Source organism: Carassius carassius, chromosome 32 (assembly GCF_963082965.1).
Source record: "Carassius carassius chromosome 32, fCarCar2.1, whole genome shotgun sequence".
In the NCBI taxonomy this organism is placed as follows: Eukaryota; Metazoa; Chordata; class Actinopteri; order Cypriniformes; family Cyprinidae; genus Carassius; species Carassius carassius.
Window position 1 is genome coordinate 27037558 of NC_081786.1, and position 25663 is coordinate 27063220.

Sequence of the window (25663 nt, forward strand, 5' to 3'; positions counted from 1 at the left end):
TGGCATCCTGCGAGTACTCGAGGTCCCCTCTTCCTTCATCAGAACGGAGCCACCGAGCTGACGCTTCTCTGCTTTGGCACTGGAAATGAGCTGTTCATGCGCTTCGCCTGCTTTTGGGGAGTCCCTCTCAGATTCTCTCTCTGATCTAAACTGTCTGGCCGAGCACGGCTCTTAACACCTGTGCGTATTTAAACAGGCTATTCATCTGAAGCCGGAAAACTGATTTTTTGCAATAAGAAGAAAATTGTTAAAAATTGCCAGCTAAGAGGAAATATCAAACAAGCCTACTAACCTTGTGTTCCAACAGTTTGCTCTCTTGTTGTGGAAGGCCTGGCGGGCTTGATTTCCACACTGTCATCCAGAAGAGAGGGCAAGCTGCAAGAAGATGACAGTTCACTTTCTGACGGTTGATGGTTCTCAGATTCGTGGGTCAGAAGCCTCTTCAACAGCTCCCCTGCCTGGATGACAAAGAGACAACTTGTCTTTATTTCGGGGTTCCACCACCTAATATTTCCGGTCATGCATGATTAGAAAAAATGATATTTCACAAAAACGTATCCGTCTGCATGCCTGGAAATCACAGTTTTGAAATTCCCTGATATTTCCAGACCATGTTATTCATAATGATAACAATATGTGTATAGTGTCCAGATTCAGCCTTACTAGATTTAATGGTGTTTTTTTTTTTGGAATTTGCTAAAAGCAGCAACAACAAAACATACAGGATTTCTTCAGAGAATCGGCAGCATCCACTGAATGTCTGTTAATTAAACATTTTGGAAGTACTATTTATCACATTTTACCATGTATGTGAATTAAAAAAATCGATTCTCCAGAATTCCAATTATTTTCTTGCAAAAATCAGTGCAGAAAATATGCAGATTCCATCTGAGCCCCTCACTGCTCAGCCTCTCATCTTCTCACATACAATTATACAAGATCTGAGGGCTGATACCACAGGCAATGCACTGCATGAGGGAAGCTGGTGACTGACTTTAAAAACTATAAACTAAAATCGCTATCTTTAATCAAAGCTCTGCTCTCACCTTAAACTGGTGTTTTTACAATATTACAAAACACTGATATTACTATGTCTTTGTAAACTGTTAGTTAAATTGTCATCCTCGGGTCAGATACTGAGAACAGATACAGAACATACAGAACAACTGAAAAATACATGAGCAAAATATAAACCGCAACTATAAAGCAAGCCAAATAGTCACTATGCGAGTAAAAAATGCTGATCAATTCTGCACTGTGTCAAGAGAAACTATCAGAAATAATGACAAGGAAAGGAGGTCAAATGTTAACTATTATCACATCCTAGCAATAGATTCCCACATCGTCTTATAACAACAGGAGAGCAACACCAACCCCATGACCTCATTTTAACAAAACTTTACAACTTTATAAAGCTGGAATTTATAGCAGGGCTGCTCTAGGAAAGACCCATATACATTTACAGGTTGAGGTCATTTTAATGGGACAGCTGCATCATATTCAAAAAACATTATTTTCCTGTAATTATTACATATTCCAGGATAATAATGCATTCATATTCACCACTAAAGACATTAAAAAGTGGTTTTATGGACACTGAATCACTGAAACTTTAAGGGCATTTTCAGCAATGCTGAAGTAGATTTCCATTTTAATTCATTAAAGAACTGGAGTTTTTCCTAGAAAAGCTGTTTCCTGCTGTAAACAGCTAAGGACCCATGGAAGAATGAAAGAAAGTAATTGGTTACATCGCAGAATTGGAAATATTCCTGTTTTAAACCATGAAGGTGAGCCAATGGATATCACACAAGCAACGTGCATTTTTTGTGCAAGAGTTATGCCGGTGAACATCTTAATCTCAGTCAATTCACTATCCAGAAAGTGAAAGTACAAACGGAATGACAGAGTAACGGAGCTTTCGGCATCTGACGCACATATTCTCTCAGAGACAATATGGCTCTATATGGCCCGTACATAGTTTTTGAAAGTCAGTGCCTGAAAAAGCTTATTTCATTGATTTTTATTGATGACTGCAGTGTTAATATTTTAATTTAATTATATAAATCTAATTCATTGTGCAATAGAACTCATTTAAAAGTCCTTTTTTAAACCATTTTAATCAAGAAGTAAAGAGCCTAATCTTTTGTTATCCTCGCAGTGTGTCAGTTATGTGGTAATTATCACAGGGCATATTAATTGTAGTCTTGATTTAATAATAAAAGTAACTTCATAATAATAATAATGTAAAAGGCCTACGTTAATTGGAAACGGCAATTAATGACATTATTGCCAAATTTATTTTATTTTTGTTTTATTATTTTTTTACAATACACGTATCTATCGGCGATTCAAGATCATCTTACAACGTAAGCCAGCAAGGGTAGGTGATCGCAGGCATAAAGATGTCTGCTACGCCACTGACGCAACTGGTGCAACACGCTGCGTCCTTTGTGCTGTCTTGTCAAGCGCAGTGGCACTGAGAAAATGACATTTCACACACTTTAAGCACTTTCATTTTCCAAATGTAATAGGATTAGTCCAACTAATTGTTCGGTTTGTAAAGCATACCGAACCGAAAGCCTTGTACCGAACGATTCAATATGAATATGTGTATCGTTACAACCCTAATAGATAGATTTGACTAAAATAAGTAATAAACACAATTTATCACCACAAATTGATTTAGACAATTTAGACTATGGCTGTAGACAATTCACCATATTATATAACAGGTCTGTGCCAACAATACTTGCAGTATAAAAAAACAAATACTGAGACTGAGAAATTATTAGGAAGCAGAAATCAGGTAAGAGTAAGAGCGATACCTTCTCAGTGTAGGTGGCATTATTTGGCACTAGGAGGGGAGTGAAGAGCTGAATGATTTGGTCGATGCTGAGGATTTTCTGTTGCTGAAGCTGTAAGAAGTGTCTGAAGCAGCAGTCCCACAGCAGAGCACTATCAGCTGACAGACATGACCTGCATGCCCAAACCAGGACAAGACCCGCATTCATATACATCACAATCAAATAATGGCAAGAAACATTGACATTAATATATGTGTGTGTGTGTGTATATATATATATATATATATATATATATATATATATATATATATATATATATATATATATATATATATATATATATATATATATATAATATTATTATTATATTTTTTATATGTACATATCACTGATACAATAAAAAAAATGAAGTATTACAAAAATAGCTTAGTACTTTGTCATTGGAACCCTGTGAAGCTGTAAGTCTTCTTACACTTATAAAACATTAAATCGGTAATAAATTAAAAACACCCTCCAGTTAAATCATTCCAAAACACAAGAAACAGAAAAGCAAAAATAACTAGGCTCTCAAATAGTCTCTTGCTATCCATGACAGTGAAACAAGCTGAGAACTGTAAAGAAGCACTATACCTGATCTGATCTGGTTTTGTAGCTGATGACCAGTGAGTGTTGATCAGATCACTGGGTAACAGGCATCCGTGAGATAGACTGCAGGACAACAGGGGCAGCTGCTGTAGAACCACAGCACCACACGCATGCAGTTCCACACCATCTAGACGCCCACACCGACCACATATACTGGGCAAAACATAAAGAGTGCAGTCGCACACATTTGAGCTGCCTTTATATTTGTACAAATATTCTTCACTTCAAAATACACAAATAAACACAGAAAACAGTAAACTGGCATGTCTGGATGCCACTGCAAAATCGTTACTATAACAATTCACTGTGATTCAAAACCACTTAGAAACCAAGATTTATTGCTAGAGTGATGTTGGTGCCAAAGTAATGGCACTTAATTTATAGTGAGAGCCCTTAAAGGCAGGATAATGCAATTTCCACTGAATCTGTGAACACTACAGCACCATGAGAGGAAGCAGACTCAAGGAGGGAACAAAACATCTTCCTTCTCTGACCTGATGATATCATCGAGTTTCTGCTCATGGACTGTGCTTCTGTAGAGGTTCAAGTCTTTAGCACTGAGACGTCGCTCAATGCTGTGCAGAAGATGACAAAATCCTTCCATGGAGAGCCTGGAAAATAAGAACAAACAAACAAGTTTAATTATCATGTATATTGTGTATATACTGTATAGAAACTACATTTTGCAAGCAAAAAGAATGTTTAATTTGAAATACAGAATGGGACTTGATATTATCAACTGGGAATTGACCCTTCGCAGGGAGATTGACTGGCAGGGGATCTGACCAATCATATTGCTGAATCTGCCCATTTTGTCCGTCAAACAAACCAGACAGAAGAGTAGATTAACTTTGGTGGACTTAAACTTGGAAAATGGTGTGTATTGATGCCTGTCTGTAGTTGAAATAAAATACCTTCTAATGTGCATTAATATTTATTTCATGCTTTTTAACTAGTAAATATGAAAAGATGATCGGTTGAGGTGCTGCTTTAACTGAGGTGCTACAGCAATCTGTCATGACACATTGTAGAGCCACACAATGGTATTTATCATTTGAATTTCTTAAAAATTGACAAAATATGAAAGCTGAGACTTTGTTTCATAAAAGAAATAACCTGCTGACTCTTGTCTGAGAGTGAGTTTGCAATGGATTCTGGAGGACTTTTGAGGGGAATTTAGAACTGGGATGAGGAGGTTGAAGATGATGTTCACATTCGACAGCATCTAGACATATCCTAATTGTAACTCTTTTTTCAAATCTTCCATAATTTGCTTTAGTTGATGTCACATTAATTACATGGTGACATTACATGTATTTACTTATAAGATGACATTTTTATTTTTTTGAATGTTATGCACTGATGAATCGTGCACAGTAAGACCAGGAATGTGCATTAAGAATTTAAGTACATTAATTTTTTTTTAAATTGCATGAAAAAAATTGAATTGCAATTACACAAACACACACAAAATTAAAACAATAAACACTTAAATTAACCACATTATTTTTCATTCTTATTCGTATTATTCTTCTCTGGTTTTAAATGAGAAGCATTGGCTGTAGAAATTTGATATATTGTCTGTGGCTCATTTTGTTTTAGCAGATCCATATCTCTCCCACTGGCGTATTAAGCACTGGGTGGCCCTTATAGAATAGCTTCTGCAAAACCTGGACCCAAATCCTAAAACCCCCACTATATAAAATGGGCAAAAAGAATTTATGACAATCTATAATGGGCCCTGGGGTCAGAGGCCACCAAACAATTGCTGCCTCTCTTTGGCAGGTTGTTTCCTGGAAACACCCTGATTAAGCTGCTTGTGTGAATTATATCCATGACATTCTGTCGAGCACAATCCATCTGGGCAAAGTCCTCTTCAAAGCGGCTGAAACAGCCTTCCCCCCATACATCCCTCTGCTCTGTCATCATCTTCCCCCTAGTTTATTCACCAGGGCTCTTCAAAACACCAAACATACCCAAACAGCAGCTGATTACAGAATATTGTTGGCAACATCCATAGGTGTTTGCTCTTGAGGCCATTTATGAGGAGCATGTTATCTATATTTCAACAATTTGTTTTCTCCACAACAGCAATAATGGTTCCTCTAGCATATATTCTAGTCCTCCTTAGAAATAGAATGCAACAAGGGAACTGATGTGACTCAGATAAAGCATGGAAATACTGAGATACGAATATGTTAACAAATCAATCGGTGAAGATACACAGTCATTACAAATTCAGTATCATACTTGAAAGGGCTTCATACTGGATCCATTACAGGGTGTTTTAGTGCTGATCTTTCCTTTTATAAAGGTAGAATTACAATGGGTTAGTGGAAAGATCAACTGGAGCACATCAAGATCTTTGAAAACACAAACTCGTGCTGTCATATGAGAGGCTGAGAGGAAATGCTCGAAAGAATACAATGATACACTCTCCTCTCTAGACCCGAGTGCACGATAGCCTTGACTCCACTTTCGCATCACAACATGTGCAACATGGTATTTACTTAATGTTAAGATTGATACTAATGGTTTCTCCTTCTCTTGCTTACACGCACAATAACATTACAAAAGCTTTGTTCTTAGCCTGGCCTCTTTACAAGGCCACAAACTCTCATTTTAACAGCAAACATTCACAACGAATAATAACATGCCGGAGAGGTCACTACCAACCATATTCATATCTAGACAATGTGAGCAGAAATTTAATAACGTAGTAGCCCAAGAATTGGTGGGTGTCTTCAATAAAACGTCATTTAAATCTATTAAAAGGTCTTAAATTACAAGGAAACACTTTACAATCACCTCCATAGGGAACCACTGAGGATTTGCACACGCATTAGCATCTAAAGTGAAGGGGATGTTTGTTTTGATACACAACATCTCATTTGATCACAGAGCCCTTATTATTATGCATGAAGCAAACAAATGATTCTGCCACAAATTTCTGCCATACAGAATTTGCATGCATACCTTAGTACTATGTATGTATACCAATTAATTAAAGTAGATAATGCACTCCATGTATGCACTGGGCAATAATGATCAAATAAACTTCCATTAATCCATTTATTCACTGCAGAATTAAAGGAACATTCCACTTTTTTTGAAAATAGGCTCATTTTCTAACTCCCCTAGAGTTAAAAGGTTGGGTTTAACCGTTTTGGAATCCATTCAGCCGATCTCCGGATCTAGTTGTAGCACTTTTAGCTTAGCTTAGCATAGATCATAGAATCTGATTAGACCAAAGAGTTTCGATATTTTTCCTATTTAAAACTTGACAGACAGACAGAAAATGAAAAGCTGCACCATAATAATCAAGAAACTTTGCTGCCGTAACATAGGGAAAATAGTCCCCAGCAACTCTGCTATTGCTGCAACTACACAAACTAGCTGGGGACTATTTTCAGGCGCTGCGTAAATATCACTGTTCCTACTGCACCAATGGTATGGCAGCAATTTCCTTGATTATTACATCGGAATGAGAGTATAGTTCCTAGCCATATCGGCCTAGAAAATCGTAACTTTTCATTTTCCGTTGGTCTTAGTATACGATGTAACTACAGAAGAGTCAAGTTTTAAATAGGAAAAATATCTAAACTCTTTGGTCATTTTTGAGCGAGATGCTAACGGTCTAATCAGATTCAATGATCTATGCTAAGCTAAGCTAAAAGTGCTACCGCCAGACCCAGAGATCAGCTGAATGGATTCGAAAACAGTCAAACTCAACTGTTTAACTCTAGGGGAGTTGGAAAACGAGACTATTTTCAAAAAAGTGGAGTGTTCCTTGAATGAAAGAGAATAGAGATAGAAAGAAAGAAAGAAAGAAAGAAATTGAAAGAGAGAAAGAAAGAGAGATATATATATATATATAGCAGGAGAATTTAGTATAAATCTTAAATTACATTGTTTTGAAGGGTTATAAAGTTGTAACTGATGCATATCATTCTATTGTCTCTTTTTCAAAAGTGATGTCCATAAGCACAGGAGCATGTGTTACGAAGGGGTTGAAGGGACAACACATTGGCAAATCTTACAAATCTTGTTATCCACACATATAGACTAACAGGGATAAGTACTCACAAATGTACATATATTTAATTAATATGTTTTAAAATGAAAATGACTGGTTTTTATATGTGCATTAAATTATAAATAAAAAGACACATATTTTTTTAGCTTCATAATATATATATATATATATATATATATATATATATATTTTTTTTTACAGTTTATTTGTTTTTAAACATTACATTTGTGGGTAATGTTTATATATTTCCAATATGTTGAATTTATAGCATAACTAGTATGTGCGCACATCAAGCCAGCCTACTAACTATCCACCTGAGCAGAGCCTTCATGATGCCCACACTTTCATTCTTCAGTAAATTCTATGAAGTCAAGAAATAGTTGAGTCTACTGGGACTTGGGGTCAAATTTCCCGAGGAGAAAATTGCTCCCTTAAAGCTTTATCTGGGATTAGGCCAATAATGTTGGATTTGGGGTTTGAGCCTTCCTTACAAGATGTCCTAAAGCCACAACTGAGCCTTACTGAGTGAGGTTGTTTGCTGCAGAACCCCAGTTCATTAAATCTGTACACCCATGTGGACATGTACACGCTTCCCCATCTGACAAAACTACACACAGATAAATGATCTCTCACTTGTTGTTTATACTTTTTGCCGAAACTCTGCTACTGACTGTATTAGCCTTCCCTTTTCATAACAGCTCTACAATTCAGTGATTTCAAAATGCTTAATCTTTCTTTTATCTTGTTTTCTTAAAAAAAAAAAAAAAAAAAAAAAAATTCCCTCCTCAGTATAAAAATAACATTTTTTTAATCAAGCTGCATGGCTCATTTGAAGGTTGTGGCATCTGTGACTGACTCAAGGGCAAGACATTAGTACCAAATAGTATGTTGAAATTAGTATTTTCCAGTAGAAATTTGATGTGCAGATACGTGCACACTCTAATGGCCAATATTGCCCACAGCCCATTGTGTGTTGATCGAGGATTCGATAAGAACTGCAAATACACATAAACAGTGTTAAATTACAAACATGGTGGATATGTGATATCGACAGACAGGTAGAGAAAAAGGGTTTGAGTAATAGTCAATATCTAACCTGATGAAAAATATTTATTCAATGTTATCTGCATTATGTTTCATCTGCAACAACACTGTGATCTTTCATAAAGATATGCTTGATCATTAACTTTCAAATTCATTATTATGCAAACACAGGAGGAGAGTTCTTGGCATGATTTTTTGCCTCTTAATTTCTCTCAGATAATGTAGGAAATCAAATTAAATGAAATAGATGAAGTTAACTGTGACAAGACGATTGACAAGGCAGTTTAAATGGTGATAGAATGCACACTACGCAGACTGATCGTTTATGACATTAAATACTGTAAAAGCGATTGGAAAGCATATGGAGATGTCTGCTCCCTATACTGTAGCTTTTGTGATACATACACAGTTTGGTCTACGCACAATGCGGAGTGCAAATTCAGGTTTAATATCATCACATCACCGTCCACCCCCACTTGCACCAAGTCACTTAACAGCTGACACCTGGATACACCAATAAATAGAAGACGCAAATAGAACCCATTCCAATAGCTGATGCGGTCTACACTGGATACAGCATGCTGATGACAGTTTAAGTTTCTGAAACATGCTTAAGCTACTGTTGAAAACAGGACAAAGAGAAAAGAAAAGGAAGGTTCGCTTTTACTCGTTCTGTTTAAATAGCATGTTTGCATCCGAAGCAAGGAGGCATCAAGAACAACTGCGTAGTTTATTCTGAATGGAATCTTATTTGAGGATGATATGTTTGTTTGGAACATTTGACTGCATTTAACCAAAGCACAGTGCCAGATGACCTGGCCTCCACAGTCACCGGACCTGAACCCAATCGAGATGGTTTAGGGGTGAGCTGGACCGCAGACAGAAGGCAAAAGGGCCAACAAGTGCTAAGCATCTCTCGGGGAACTCCTTCAAGACTGTTAGACCATTTCAGGTGTCTACCTCTTGAAGCTCATCAAGAGAATGCCAAGAGTGTGCAAAGCAGTAATCAAAGCAAAAGGTGGCTACTTTGAAGAACCTAGAATATGACATATTTTCAGTTGTTTCACACTTTTTTGTTATGTATATAATTCCATATATAATTCCACATGTGTTAATTCATAGTTTTGATGCCTTCGGTGTGAATCTACAATTGTCATAGTCATGAACATAAAGAAAACTCTTTGAATGAGAAGGTGTGTCCAAACTTTTGGTCTGTACTGTATATGTATATATATAATTTAGCTATTATATTTTGTAAATGCATATTAAAAATATTTTCATGAACGATTCATCAACGTTTGTTTCTTTTTTTTCGTTTGGACCTCATAATGTTCTCATAAACCTCATAAAACTCTTTAGGTTCATCGAGTTTCTGGCTGTGTTCAGAAGGAAGATATTAGTCGTACAATCCATGCAACCGTACCTGTTAGGGGATTCGAGAGAGTAAGACCTTCCAGATTCCTGTGTGTTGACCTGCTTGTGTGTGCCACCTTTGGTTTGAAAGGATATTACATGCTGTTCTTGAATTACAACATCTCCTCTCGAAGCTTGATGTCTGCTGTTAGTGTGATCTAAAAGGTGTAGAAGATTATAAGTATAATTCTTAAAATGGGCTAATCAAAAAAAAAAAAAAAAAAAAAAAGTAGTCGGATCAATAAATCTGCTTAATCACAATGTACAACTGCAGTTAATTGAGCAGAAAAATTCAAACCTGAAAGATCTTGATGTCTTGGTGCAGAGTCACCTTCATCCTCTGTAGACACTTCCTCATCCTCACCTCCAGAGTTCATGTATTGTGAGGAATCTCTTGGATCAGTAGTATCTGAGGAAGGACTGCGGCTCGGACACCTCTTTAATGACACAATGTGTGCTGGCTTCTTCACGGTCGCAGATCGAAAGGACACCTCGGCTTCTTTCAGGGTTGTGTGAGGTGAGTTTAGTTCTTCCCATCTATGCTGCTCTCCTGTCCTCTGAAAGACGTCCCAATCAGACTTCATCTGCTTTTCATGCACGTCACTCAAATGTCTGCCCTCAAGAAAATCACCTGAGTTTAGAATGTCATCAGATGAAATGGCAGTGTCACCGGCTTTTGAAATATGCGAGTGCATACAAAGGCCACTTTGTAGAGGAGAGAGTAAAGGATGATTAGGTATCAGCTCTGTTTGAGATGGTGAGCGTGTGGTTGTGACGCCATCATTTCTTGATGAGCCGTTTGAGGTCTGGTGACCCGTGAAGATGACAGCACTCTGTGATGATCCCTGTATGCTGGGAAGCTTGAAGCTGCTCGGGAGCTGTACAAGTCAAACAATATATATGGTAGATGTAGGTAGTGGATGACAGGAGTTAATAGCAATTAAGGCAAAAAAAAAAAAAAAACTTAAGGTGGGGGGGTGATGAGGAAGGAGATAAAACATTGCTAAAACTTTCACTACAATAAATTTTTTTATGAAAAAGTGTATAAATGACTGTTTAAAATAGAACTGTTTCTCAACCTGTATGATTTTCTTTTTTTTACATATTAAAAGTAGTATATAGTGACTGGTTATGATTCGGAATATGGCATGTTTTTTTATTTTTTTACATGGTGCTTTTCATCATTTTTTAATCCTCAGCATCCTCAGCATTCCATATTTGCTTCCACTGTATATTATAAAAATTCTGCCATCTCCTTTTGTTTACAACAGTGAATTAAAAGTTATACTGGTTTGGAAAAACACAAAGGTGAGATCAGGATAATTTTTGGGTAAGCTAACATTTTGAGGGGAATTAACTGTTTGAGGCATGTCCTTTTAAATACCCATGGGAAGAGTTTGTTAATATTTTGACAAATGTAAAAAAGATAAATATTTTTTCAAGTGTATCTGTAAAAATGTGATATACTACTTTTCTATATTCATGAACATGAAAGGAAGTAAAACTGAAGAAAAGTCAAGTACACCGAGTCGAGAGGTTTAAAAGTGCTAAAATTAATTGGGTGGGGTCAAGGATACCTTATTGACAGCAAGTGGGAGCTACATTTCTGATATGTCTTTCTCTCATTGCTTTACTTCCACTAGTCCTTGGCCCCAAAACTCAACCCTGACAATTCAGGTTACAGTGGCTTCTTTTCAAATAAGCTTATCCAAAATATTTCAAAGTATCATTTTTGTGACTAGGATTTCTTTTGGTCAAGGTTAGATTTTCTTCCAACTGTCTGTTCAGCTGAGTGCACTGAGATCAGTGTCTTAACTTTTAATCTTATTAACAATCCTATGCTCCTAAACTCTGTTTCATGACAGAAATACCGCACTATGGAGAAAGAGTGGTGGATGGGTAAAAAAAAAAACATTCAACATAAAAAAAAATAGCAAAAAAGAAACGGCTTCTGTTTCTTTTCTGATAAGGGTCTTAAATAACAACCCGTTAGCTGCTTAATAACATCCACTGTAAACCACGCAGTCTGTCTGGCAGATCCAGTGTAGAAGTAAAAAAAAGAAAAAGAAAAAGAAAAAAGAAATGGAGTGAGAGGAAAAGTTAATTTCTTGGCTGAGTGATTCCATCGCTAGCTGCAGGGCAAAGTAGAAAGTGTTTCGCTAAAGTAGCAATTGATTCTTCTATCAATCTGCGGCACGCGCCTGCTCTTCCAAGGAATATATTAAATATGAAAATCATATCCCGTTATCGTGGCTTCCCAGCTTTCAGGCTGGTAAGCTCCCCTTAATGAATGCTGCAGCCTCGGGGACATGCACGCAGCCAGTGGTGGCGCCTATGCATAATGGAGTGATTCCTCCCATCTCTGCTCATTACAATATCGGCAGGCCGGAGGGAGGGGGGTGGGATTTGGGAGAGGGGATGCGGCACAGTCACAAGTGACTGCTCTAGACGGAATGCTCCAAGTCATTATGAGCTGTCTTCCACATTTCATCCGAGAGAGCTCGAGTTGCTTGAAGAGAGGGAAAGCTACAGCCACGGGCTTGAACTACATCGTCTGTGCGGGCAAAGCAGCTAGGATTAGACACCTGCGGCACTACAGATACGACGAGAAAAATGAACAGCCTCACGACCGCCACAGAGCATTCTACATAACGGCGACTTTTATTTGAGGGACTGACAGAAAGAGTTTGGATGCATATTGTTTTAGCTGTCACACACATGACGTGAAATAAACACTGCAGACAAAACTGACACACGGTCAGCTGGATTGCATTAGCTGCCAGAGGCTTCCGCAATACTCTTTCCTCGGCTCTTTTCCATTCTTTTTTTCTCATTTTAAAAAGCCTTTTAAAAATGCATAATATCATTTTGTTTTAAGACCGTGATACTCCTTTGTTAAACCAAAGAAGCCATTTGAGCAAAACAGTAATTACTTCAAGCACTTTCCAATTTGCTTTTGATAATAAATTAATTGTGGCCTTTGAACACTGATACCCCATATAAACTGTCAAAAGTGTCTCCTGAAGAGGGAGGCTGAGCAGAATAATGGTTGTGGTATTTTTCTCTACAACTCTCAACTCTCTTCTTTTGAAAAAACGACACACTTCCATTGGATCCCATCACAGCACTGCAGTTTTATCAAAGGCACACAGATAGCTTTGTAAATTCCCCACTGAACTGTAATTTCCATAGATGACACGATAATTTTCTCTTACCTCGTCTGCTTCCGATTCCCCCCTGCTCCCCATTTTCTTCCTGTCTTTCTTTAGTCTGGTAATATGATTCTTGCACTCCAGCTGAAATAAATTCAAGTCAAATCATTACTAACATAGATCGTTTTTAACAATGCATGCAATTTTTAACCTGGTTCTTCCAAGAAAAAGAAAAAAAACTCTGTAGTGACGAGACACAAGTACACAGGAAATTACAATTTACTCAAATCTATAAACTTCTTTTTTCATTAAATATTACAAACAAAGCAGTGGAGGATAAAAATCTGTTTATGTCCCTAAACGTAGCACTAATCAGTGTGTGTATTCCTTTGTGAGTGCCCTTAATAGTGCCTGCCAAGGCTCTTAATCAGTTTGGCGAGTTAACCAGTGGCATAGATGAGGGCACTGGGATTACCTCCAACCTCCCACTTCATTCTCGTAAAACAATGTCTGCATTCCCAAAAGGGACCAGAGTAGCAAACCATTTACACCCCTTTCATACGTGATAACACAGCTACAAGCAGACAAATCTTAGCACTGTTAAAAATCTGGGTGGGGAAGAAAAAACATAAGTGAGGGAAATAGAAATTGTGTTTTAAAGCTGAATGTGAAGTTTTGAGGTCACGGTGTGAATTCAAGCAATTAAGTAATGACGATCAAATGAGTGTAATAAAAATCAAAGTGATACTCCTTGACTGGCAGCTACATTAGCAGGTATCTTTTCCTACTGCAATTCAAAGCAACCCTTTCAGCAACAACACAAAATACAACAATCACACACAAAAAGTGGGAAATCGGGTTCTTTTCACAAAAAGGCAAATTCAGAGGCACTCCACAATCTGAATACAAGGCGATTAATTTGTGGTGGTGTAATTAAACAATTTGTCTAATTTGATATTAAGCTGTGGAGCACTGTTCAGTTTTAAGTGACAATGTGACGGAGCTGTTGTTTTCTTTTTCTCATTTGTGTGCAGTGATAAATGAGTGCTGGAGTGTTTATGATTGTTCCCAAACAACAATAAGCGTGAATGTTTAAACACTGGAAGACAATTAGACGGACAATTACAGGATTATGGCAATGGTCTAATTGAGGCTCAGAATATATGTCTGGGGGGAAAAAAAAAAATCAGTGCCTCAAAAGAATCTCTTAGTTTTGGGAAATGCAAATCAAACATTGAGACTACACTAACATTTTTGCTCCCGAACAGCTGTCATTTGGGTCACTGAATATCATGGTTAGTATAACACACAAGACTTCACATTTCATTTCACATCTACAATAAATAAAAAAACACAAACATGTGTTCTGACATGAGAATAACAAAATATTAAATAAAAAAAAACAAAAAGACAGGCTGGGCTGCCAAAGCGACAGTTTGATTTGATGTATTTGCTTTAAACCAAATCATACATACATCTTTAATGATAAAAACTGTGACACAACAACACACAAAGAGTCAGCAATGTTTTAAGAAGCGCATATGATGGATATTGGGACAGATGAAGCTGGGCAAGGTTGTTACCCTCTTTTGAAGCAGCCGGCTACAATCAATGGAGAATTCATTCATTTTTGATGCCAAGTTCTCCACATTCCCAAGAAGCTCAAGGTTGCGTGTCTTTGCTTGCTGCTCTCTCTCACACAGCTCCTTGTAATAGCAGTGCATCTTGGCACACTTCAACTTAGTCCTGTGAGCAGGAGACAGACATGAAATGGACAGCTTTGCTTCTCTCTCTCTCTCTCTTTTTTTTTTATAGAACAGGCTGCACTGACTTTGTCTATTTTATTTATGGAAATAAATATAGAGACCTGTTACAAACAGGTCAAACATTACTATAAATAGGTTAATGCTAGCTTATTAGTATAACTAATTGCTCCTCACTGTGCATAGTACAAGACAAACTAAAACACAGCATATCTGTCAAGGGCCACTTACAGTAGTACTAATGGATTCTCCACAGCTAAGATGGAGTTTTGTGACTAGCAAAGGGCGAAAATGGATAATGACGGCTGGAATTTTAAAAAGAATGCTAAATGCTGGTCTGCTAACTTCTCACATACCCTTGACCGTCATGGCCTCATATCAAAATTCTTTATTTTTATAAATGCATTTAATTGAGCCATCATAAAAAACTGTTGTCAAGCACTTAAACAGAGACAGAAAACAGAGTAAGTATCACTAAATCATTAATGAGTGCGTAGTCTACTTATTTGTCCTGAAATAAACAGTTTTATTGGAGAATGCCTATTATATCAGTGAAACAATAAAACAATTGAAGTAGCATCACAAATCGTCACTACAATATAGACTCATTAGAATAATAATAATAAAAAATGCATAGGATAAAGGATAAAATAACAAATAATTACTCAAAGTAATAAATTGAAAGCACAGATGAAACCTAGTGAAAGATGATAAACATTTCTTTTTTTTTCTTTGCCCTGAATACAGTCCTACATTGCAATGCACATCAAAACATGTGCTTCTGCCTTTTGTCTACACACTTACAATGGCTTTATTTTTATGGATTCTGTTTGGATGTGGATGTAGGATAACACAAATCATTATATATTTTATATCATTTTATTTGTTTCTTGATAAGATATTTACAATTAATATTTTTGTAAGGTTCTAATGTATTTATACTTACAATCTTTCTTCTGATCTTAAATAGGCAAACAGTTTTTCCTCCAGCTCATGTCTCCATCTTTCCCTAAATACAAAAAAAAAAACAATCTTAATACTTAATGACTAAATGTAAATGTAATAATGCAGCTTTCAGAGTTCTTGTGTAGCAATTAAGAATTTATTATTACATATAACGTATAGTTTAAACAGATTACATTTATTAAATATATATACAGTTTAACCAGATAGCGTTACCAAATATACTAACTTAATAATACAGTAAAACCTTATATTTCTCACAAAAAGAAAGCGACCAAATATAGTTATACAGTATACAAATCTGTCATCCTGAAAAGCAATAATCTGCGAAGGCTAAAGTTAATTTTTCGAACTTGCTTAATACTGAAATAAGATAGATAAGCAAAAATCTGACATACTACTTGAGCTTACTACCACACACAGATTATTAATACATTATTTGTATTTTAAACGCTATAATGAGTAGTTCAGCGCACTCCCACTAGTGATCGCTCTCGTCTCACCGAGCTCGACAGCTACATTCCGGTGAGAGCTGAAATATACCGCGCTGCCTCATTCAAGGCCCACTTACATTTCCTAATGTTTATTTCACAGACAATACAGCATCTATCGTAATATCGTAAAAATAATAATAATAATAATACATAAATATGTACACCATGGTCTTACCGTTCGTGCATGCTCTTTTGAATATTCCCAATCTGGTCGAAATACTCGGTGTTGCAGAAAGCCATAACGTTAGCTGTTTTGTTCGCTCTTCACCTCGCTGTCGCAGGGCGCGTTGTTTACAGTGGTTGCCATAGGCACCGTTACCCAGGAGACCGCGCGAGCTAGTTTACTGAAGGGCGCGAAAATTTCTCTCAGGCGCTGCCTGCTTGACAAGTTCTACACGACTGGAACAGGAGTGAAAAGGTACAAATGACGCGTTTTGACTTAATACATCCACATTAACCCGACATAAAAAGTACAAACCCCACATTTTACCTCAGAATGTTAATATATAATTATTAATATTTAATACGAGACGAAACATACATGAAACATCATCTTCCACAAGAAGATACACATGTAACCAATGCCTTTTAAAAAAGTATTGTGATGTAAGTTATATTGTAATTAATTAAAATCGTTTTGGGTGAGGGTGCTTCAAAATAAATAAGGACCACTCTGAAGACAGTAAATGTTGTAATTGTACAGGCTTACATTTTATATGAAACCCCCCATTTCCAACTTTTACTGATTCTTGGGTTGCAGTATGATCTTCATATTCAGTATTATTGAAGTATAGTGAATGAAATAGTATACATGACTTAATGCACCTGAAAATGTCATTGCTTTTGGCTAAACACCAGAACAAATGACAGATGAACACATGGACATTTACTGTAGTATTTTTCCCCCTGCCAATTATAACTGATTAAAATATAGTTGATAATTTGCCTCGTATGCATTGGCTTTTGACTTCATGACCAAAAATACGTTGCTTTCATCTTGTCTGTTAATATTCCATGGTTAGTAGTGTTGATATCTGTAACGAGGAGTCAGAGGTGTTCAGATCCATGTGCAGAATTTTATTAAGAGAATGGTCATACAGGCAGAAATCAGGAACGGCGTCAGGTGTGTTAGGGATATCCAGAATCATTAACGGTAACAAGCAGAGATCAGGGCAGGCAGCAGAGAATCAGAGTCGGTTTAAACAATCCAAAATAATACACAGGAACAACAAACACTAGGAAAAACGCTCGGAAATGTCAGGCAGGCTAAACAAGACTTCACAATGTGGCTGTGTGTGAGTGCTGCTTATATGTGTGTGTAAATGAGGTGCAGGTGTGGCAAGGTGATAGTGATGCAGAGGCTCATGGGAGATGTAGTTTGGGTTTGGTGCAACAGATGAGAGGTGCTAGTGTCCAAGTGATATGGTGACATCTGGTGGTTGATGGGTGGAATGGTCCTGAGTAGAGTGCCCTCTACTGAAGTTCGTGGGCACTCCAGCTAATGATCGTGACAATAACACATTTGAGGTCTGACTGTAATAATAATAATAATGATAATAATAAAAAAAAACCTCTTAGAAATTCACCGTTTTTGAAATACATTATCTTATTGTGTTCAATTAATGAGTGTATGCTTCTTTCTTTCTTTGTTCTTTGTTTGTTACTTTCTTTTAATTTTTTTTTATTTTGACCTCACAATATCATAATTTTGAAACACAATCTATAACCTTCCAGTGAAAAGGAAAAACACAGATGCAGAACTTCTCCAATCGTTTCATTTTTGCCCTGATTTTCCACTGATTTACAGTATGGACTAATTGACGGTAGTTATCGAAATTTAAAGCCAGTCTGCAGATTTGAGTTGACAGATTTCATAGAAAATTGCGTAGCATATGATGGTCTCAGACTCATTTGGAATATATCAAACCTTTTTAAAATTTTCAGGCGATTTTAGAACATGGGTGTGTGTACCCATTCACCCGTTCACACAAAAAATGATAACTATAAAAAAAAAAACAATAGTAGCATCCACACCAGCAGACGATACCATTTGTTTATTCTAAGTGCACATACGTCTGCCGCTTTAAATTCTCCTGCTTGAGATAGCAGGATGGATTCTGATTGGCTGTCAATGATTTTTAGCGTTCATCAGCTGGGAAAAAAAATAATTCTGGAAGTGATTCCAACGATATCATTTCTATGTGTCTTTATCTTTATAGCTGTGGTGTGAACTTAATTATTTTATATTGAGAACGATTTTTAGAACTATATCTTTATTGTTATCTTTATAGTTATTGTCCTAGGTTTGAACGGGCCTTCACAACCACATTCTCGAAAACTATGTGCTGTACAAAACAAGACGGGACAACTAGTTGTCTATCACGTCATACAACACGAGGGAGAGCCGCTCTGCTGCACAAACAGGTGTGTTGTGTGTGTTACGTGTGAGGTTGTGAGGTTTCAGTCACATAAAATTACGCAGATCTGACGTAATGACATCATAATCACATGACAGAGCTGATTGGTTCTCTCCTGTATTGGTAGCCAATGAGCTCACTGCTCACATCATTCAAATATATGACTAGAGCTTGCCGCTAGCAGTGCAGCTTGCTTCAGAAACCCTCCACCTTCCCCAGCTCCACCTGTATAGATCTGCTACGAGGTGATTCGTGTATGCTGGGGGTTTATTTCTTGTATTTTATATTTGCAGCAGCAATATTCTTACATGCTCACAGCAGCATGTTGTGGATATATTGGCAGTAGCAAGTCTTGGTACTTGCTCTGCTGCAGCAGCGTAGCAGATCTATTCTGCCAAGATCAAATACATTCACATTGTCATGTACATTACCATGCCAATCCCTCCGCAAGTTGTCATGACAGAAATGAGCTGTGTGTCATCTGGAAGTTTTAGATCCAGTCAGTTTTGTGTTCTGCACGCAACTCAAATATGCACCGCTCTCTACCAAAATATAAAAACTGATGTCGGTTAATGAAGGTTTGATGGATGAATTCCCAGCTCCAATGGATGCTTGTCTTGTCAGAAAGTGTTAAGACTTTCTTTTTTAAGGACGTCGCCATCTTTGATATTACTTTGGTCACTGTTGCTACGGATACTGGTAAGGAATAAAGGCTTGACTCCTGTTGTTCATACTGACAGGATTCGAGATGCTACTGTAAGCTGCTGTGTGAATGGGACATTTCGAAACTCACACCTGTTAAGTAAATGCGGTTGTCACTCCCAAAAAACTGACAGAGTGAACATAGCTGTAGTCTACCATCCTCAGTTGTGTAGTGCATGATGGCCAATTTTCTTCTGTCACTATTTCCAAAGTGTATGATGCCTAGTGTTTTAAAAAATATTAGATTTTCAAAGTCATGTAGTGCATTCCAGCCTTTAATGTTTTCATTCCCATCCACTGCAAGCTTTCAGTCATCTGCCTCCGCTTTTGAGTGCCAATTCCTTATCTTAACATCCAAACAACAACCGATGCATAGAACAAAGTTATAATCCATTACACTCTAATTAGCAACAAAAACTTTGGTTGTTACTTCTGTTTCATTGTAACTTTAATCACTATATTTTGCATATAAAAAAATTCTAAAAACCTATGTGAAATAGTTAAGGATATTCATGGCTCTAAAATGCTAATTCTCTAAATGTCTTTTGAATCTACAATTGAAATTTCTGCTTGACGAGTGTGGAACTGTAACAGAGACCTGTTTCTGACTGTTGAACTAGTCTGTCACTGTGTGGAATCTTGAAGGAGAAATTGATTGTGTCCGCTCTTTCTCTGTTCAGTTTCATCGTGTCTTCCATTAACACTTGTGATGTGATTCTCTCTTTGACCTCCTCCACACACTTCTTAATGAAGGCAAGCCCACAAGGTAAGCACACAGGTGTCATTGCCTTCAAAAATAACTGTGCACAAACCCCTGACCCTCATCCAAATGGTCCACTAAATTATGTTTTCTGTCTCTAGCTGTGTGGTGTCCACATCGAAAAAGAGGCAGCCGAATGTGAGTTTCATGTGTCTTTTGGGTTTTTTTATCACACAAAGGCAGACATCAGTTAGATAGATGCTCTGAACATGAAGGTAAGTGTCTCTCAAGATGATAGAGGTGAGTAATCAAGCATTGTAAGGGATACAGGGACAATAGTACTGGCTGTCAATTGAGATTCGCTTTAGGTGGTAATTTTTTCTTACCATTCTTACCATTTCTTTTAAGATAAGACAGAAAGAAGTTAAACCCACTTACTGTAAATTGCTCTCCTATTCGGACATCTATTGCATATCGGGAGCTTTCTCCATTTCCCAACTGGCCTATACTATAGAAGAGGAAACTCCCCTCAGAATGGGCAAATTGAGACCATTAACCTGCGGTTGCAGTTGCATTTATTGGCATTATATGCTATAGTGATAGAAAGGAAAAAGCAAGAAAAAGCAGAATCTCATAAGAGAGGAATCTATATTGAATCGATACCATAGGTGACAAATAAGCAGCCTCAAAATATAACCGAATTAAAGTGCCCCCATTATGGGTATTTGAAAATTACCTTTCATGCTGTGTAACACAGCCCTAAGCGAATGAAAAAATCTGAAAGTGCACTGTGTATGAAGTTGTTGTCTCTCAGAAGAAAGAGTCCACTCTGAATTATTGAAACGAGTAGTTTTTAAAACGAATCCCAAGATGTTTCATGTTGACGTCAACATGGCATATTAGCATTTTGCCTGCCCACTTGTTGGTCTTTTACTGTTGGTGTAAATTAAAATGCAAATTAATTCTTTGCTACTATTAAATCCTCCTATTACCCATAGCACAAAAATGGTCTACTACATGTGACAAATAACAAATAATGTGTGATTTTTAACAGCATTTTAATATATTAAAATTCATTATAATTACATAGGCTTCTATTACATTTAATGAAACACTAATATTTTGTGTTGTTATATGCATTATAAATTATGCAAAATTACTGCATTTGAATGGTTCTCCTTACATTGCAGTTCTCCTTACATTGTCATATAGTGCCTCTCTCAGTGAATAGGACACAGATTTGACTAATACTACCTTTTTATTAATTTAATTACTACAGATTAATAAGAAAGAATAAGAAATAAGAAAGTAGAATAAGAAAAGAATAAGAAAGTAAAATAATAATGAAGAAAAATAATAACAAGAATAAAACAAGCAAATTTAAAACTTTTAAAATTATTAAAAAATACTTATTTAAAATGAATTTAAAACAGTTAGAAAATTATTTTACATTATATAAAAAAAAGAAATAAAACTGTGAAAATATAGTGCAATCAGTTCGGACATTGCACAGTGCTCATTCAATAAATGCACGGCTACACAGATGAGTTTTAAGTCTAGATTTAATTTTGACTTGTGTTTTAGCTCATCTGATCTTTTCTGGAAGCTGATTTCAACTGCAGGCGGCATAGTAACTAAAGGAGGACTCCCCTTGTTTTGTGTGAACCCTTGGTATGTCTAACTGACTCGGTCCTAGTGATCTGAGTGGTCTGTTAGGCTTACATTCAGTTAGCATATCTGCAATATATTTTGGTCCTAGGTCATTTAGTGACTTATATATGAGTAAAAGTACTTTAAAATCAATCGTAACTGGAAGCCAGTGTAAGGACTTGAGGACTGGTGTGATATGCTCAGATTTTCTGGTTCTAGTCAGAATCCTGTCAGCAGCGTTCTGGATGAGCTGCAGCTGTCTAATGGTCTTTTTGGGAAGGCCGGTGAGGAGCCCATTACAATAGTCCTCCCTGCTGGTGATAAAGGCATGAACAAGTTTCTCCAAGTCTTGGCTGGAAACAAAACATCTAATTCTTGCAATGTTTTTTTAAACGATAGTATGCTGATTTAGTTACTGCTTTGACATGACTACTTTGACATGACTTTGTTATGACTACTAGTTTTTTCCTTGTTTAACTGAAGAAAGTTCTGGCATATCCAACTATTCATTTCATCAATGCATTGGCAGAGGGAGTCAATGGGGCTTTAGTCATTTTGGAGATAAGGCTAGGCAAATCTGGGTATCATCAGCATAGCTGTGATAGGCAATTTGGTTCTTTCTCATTATTTGACTTAGTGGGAGCATATACAGGCTAAACAAGAGTGGTGCAAGAATTGACCCTTGTGGGACTCCGCATGTCATGGACATCCACTTAGACTTATGCTCTCCTAGACTCACATAATAGCCTCTCCCTTCTAAGTTTGACCTGAACCATTTGAGTACCATCCCAGAAAGCCCGACCCAGTTTTCCAGTCTCTCTAGTAGTATGTTATGATCGACAGTGTCAAACACAGCACTGAGATCTAGCAATACCAGCACCGATATTTTGCCAGAGTCACAATTTAAGTGAATATCATTTATTATCTTAATGAGTGCTGTCTCTGTACTGTGATGCGGTCGAAAACCAGATTGAAAATCCATTTGAGTTTAAGTATTTGTTCAGCTGATTAAAAACTACCTTTTCTATAATTTTGCCTATAAAAGGGAGATTAGATATTGGTCTAAAATTGCTCAAAATGGTGTTATCGAGATCTTTTCGCTCTTTTTCGGGAGGGGCTTAACAACTGAAGTTTTTAAGGAGTTTGGAAATGTCCCAGAAAGAAGTGAGGCGTCCACCACTTCTAAAAGATCTGCTTCTGAGCAGTTAAGCACACTTTTGAAAAAAAGATGTTAGAAGTGTGTCAAGATAGCAGGTTGATGATTTTAGGTGCTGCACTATGTCTTCCAGAATTTTGCTATCAATTGCTTCAAAAATAGACATACAGTAGTATCTTTTTGATATTGTGGCCTAATCTGTCTGACCTCTGCATTACTTGAGGATGTGCTAATCGCCTTCCTGATATTGATGATCTTCTCAGAAAAGAAGGAAGCAAACTCATTACATTTGCTGTCTGAGAGCATTTCACTGGGAATCTGACTTGGGGGGTTTGTCAGTCTCTCAACAGTGGCAAAAACAGTATGAGTGTTATTTAAAGGGTTAGTTCACCCAAATAGCAAAATTATGTCAATAACTTACCCTCATGTTGTTCCAAACCCGTAAGACCTCCGTTTATCTTTGGAACACAGTTTAAGATATTTTAGATTTAGTCAGAGAGCTCTCAGTCCTTCCATTGAAGCTGTATGAACGGTATACTGTCCATGTCCAGAAAGGTAAGAAAAACATCATCAAAGTAGTCCATGTGACATCAGAGGGTCAGTGAAAATTTTTTGAGGAATCGAAAATACATTTTGGTCCAAAAATAGCAAACACTACGACTTTTTTCAGCATTGTCTTCTCTTCTGTGTCTGTTGTGAGAGAGAGTTAAAAAAAATGTAGTTTGTCAGATCCGGTTCGCGAACGAATCATTCGATGTAACCGGATCTTCTTGAACCAGTTCACCAAATCGAACTGAATCATTTTAAACGGTTCGCGTCTCCAATACGCATTAATCCACAAATGACTTAAGCTTTTAACTTTTTTAATGTGGCTGACACTCCCTCTGAGTTCAAACAAACCAATATCCCGGAGTAACTCATGTACTCAAACAGTACACTGACTGAACTGCTGTGAAGAGAGAACTGAAGATGAACACCGAGCCGAGCAAGATAACGAACAACAGACTGACTCGTTCTCGAGTCATGAACCGTTTCTGTCAGACGCATCCGATTCGAGAACCGAGGAGCTGATGATACTGCGCATGTGTGATTCAGTGTGAAGCAAACTGACACACAGAGCGTCTGAACCGAACTGATTCTTTTGGTGATTGATTCTGAACTGATTCTGTGCTAATGTTATGAGCGCGGGTAAACCGAAGGCTTGAATCAAGGGCGATCATCGCCAATGACGCCATTACGTTGAGCGCAAAAGAACCGGTGAACAGTTTTCTTCAACGGTTTATTGAATCGAACTGTCCGAAAGAAGTACTGGTGATCCGAAAACCGATGCAACCGGTTCTTCACTCGTGAACGAGTCAGTCTATCGTTCGTTATCTGGCTCGGCTCGGTGTTCATCTTCAATTCTCTCTTCACAGCAGTTCAGTCAGTGTACTGTTTGAGTAAATGAATTACTCCGGGATATTGGTTTGTTTGAACTCAGAGGGGGTGTCAGCCACATTAAAAAAGTTAACAGCTTAAGTCATTTGTGGATTAATGCGTATTGGAGACGAGAACTGTTTAAAACGATTCAGTTCGATTTGGTGAATTGGTTCAGAAAGATCCGGTTACATCAAATGATTCATTCGCGAACCGGAAATCACAAACTGCTTTGTTTTGAACTCTCTCTCACAACCGACACAGAAGAGAAGACATTGCTGAATAAAATCGTAGTTTTTGCTATTTTTGGACCAAATTGTGTTTTCGATGCTTCAAAAAATTCTAACTGACCCTCTGATGTCACATGGACTACTCTGATTATGTTTTTCTTACCTTTCTGGACATGGACAGTATACCGTTCACACAGCTTCAATGAAGGGACTGAGAGCTCTCGGACTAAATCTAAAATATCTTAAATTGTGTTCCAAAGATAAATGGAGGTCTTACGGGTTTGGAACAACATGAGGGTAAGTTATTAATGACATAATTTTGCTATTTGGGTGAACTAACCCTTTAACAATGCTTTAACAGAGATGTAGTCATTAATGCATATCTTGTTAAAGATTTATGCATAGGTATGAGGTGTTCTGTTTATCATCCCCTACTGATATATTCTCTAATTCCTCCCAATTTTTCCCCAATTAAATTGCTCTTAACTGTTGAACGAGGGAGTTTTGCTCTGCCTTTCACATGCTAATCTTCTCCATTCTTGGTCACTCTGTGAGATTATTTATTGGCTAATAAATCTCTTTGTTTGCCTCCTGCATGTATAATTGATAATGACATGGGGCTCTTTGAGCAAGGAAGAGCTCTAAAAAAATCCTGTTTTGGAAATTACGACAGTGAAATGTTTAATGCTCGTCTTCTACTAAGATCCACCAGAGCTGAGAAAGCAATCAGTCCTTGACAAATATGTCATTCAGCAAGAACTCATAATGTAGGAGTGGTTTTTGATATTGTACTAAAGGATGCAGCATCACTTGAGTTGAATAAGACAGATGTTGTTGCGAAGAGAGTCTATGTAGTGGTGCAAAGTAGGGATGTGTGACAATACGATTTCTGATTGTGGATGCTAAAAAGTGCCTGATTACTGGACTAATTGATCTTTTCAGCTAATACTGTCAAAACACACAGGGTTTACATATATACTCAGTTGGTTATGTCTAAAATGAAAGTAAACAGTTGAGAGAAAAATGGATGCATGCCTGTATATTAGATGCGTGCATTTTGGGGATACTCCACCCCAGA

The 25663-nt window shown here is 37.2% G+C and overlaps 1 protein-coding gene and 1 long non-coding RNA gene across 4 annotated transcripts in view; one reads left to right on the forward strand and one right to left on the reverse strand.

The window, feature by feature from the left end:
• kiz (kizuna centrosomal protein) overlaps nt 1-16642 on the reverse strand; it is a 28461-nt gene extending 11819 nt beyond the window's left edge. For all 3 annotated transcript variants that reach the window (XM_059520863.1, XM_059520862.1, XM_059520861.1), the window contains exons 1-10: nt 16490-16642; nt 15804-15866; nt 14678-14840; nt 13158-13238; nt 10241-10820; nt 9953-10100; nt 3944-4060; nt 3435-3602; nt 2826-2976; nt 293-458 (exon numbers count right to left, since the gene is read on the reverse strand). In XM_059520863.1, coding sequence (XP_059376846.1) covers nt 293-458; nt 2826-2976; nt 3435-3602; nt 3944-4060; nt 9953-10100; nt 10241-10820; nt 13158-13238; nt 14678-14840; nt 15804-15866; nt 16490-16554 — 1702 coding nt within the window. In that variant the 5' untranslated portion in view covers nt 16555-16642. The remainder of the gene's footprint in view (nt 1-292; nt 459-2825; nt 2977-3434; nt 3603-3943; nt 4061-9952; nt 10101-10240; nt 10821-13157; nt 13239-14677; nt 14841-15803; nt 15867-16489) is intronic.
• A 28-nt stretch (nt 16643-16670) lies between these two features.
• LOC132113060 (uncharacterized) overlaps nt 16671-25663 on the forward strand; it is a 95366-nt gene continuing 86373 nt past the window's right edge. Inside the window, exons 1-3 of the long non-coding RNA XR_009425075.1 lie at nt 16671-16732; nt 20114-20199; nt 20295-20408. This is a non-coding gene — a long non-coding RNA (uncharacterized LOC132113060). The remainder of the gene's footprint in view (nt 16733-20113; nt 20200-20294; nt 20409-25663) is intronic.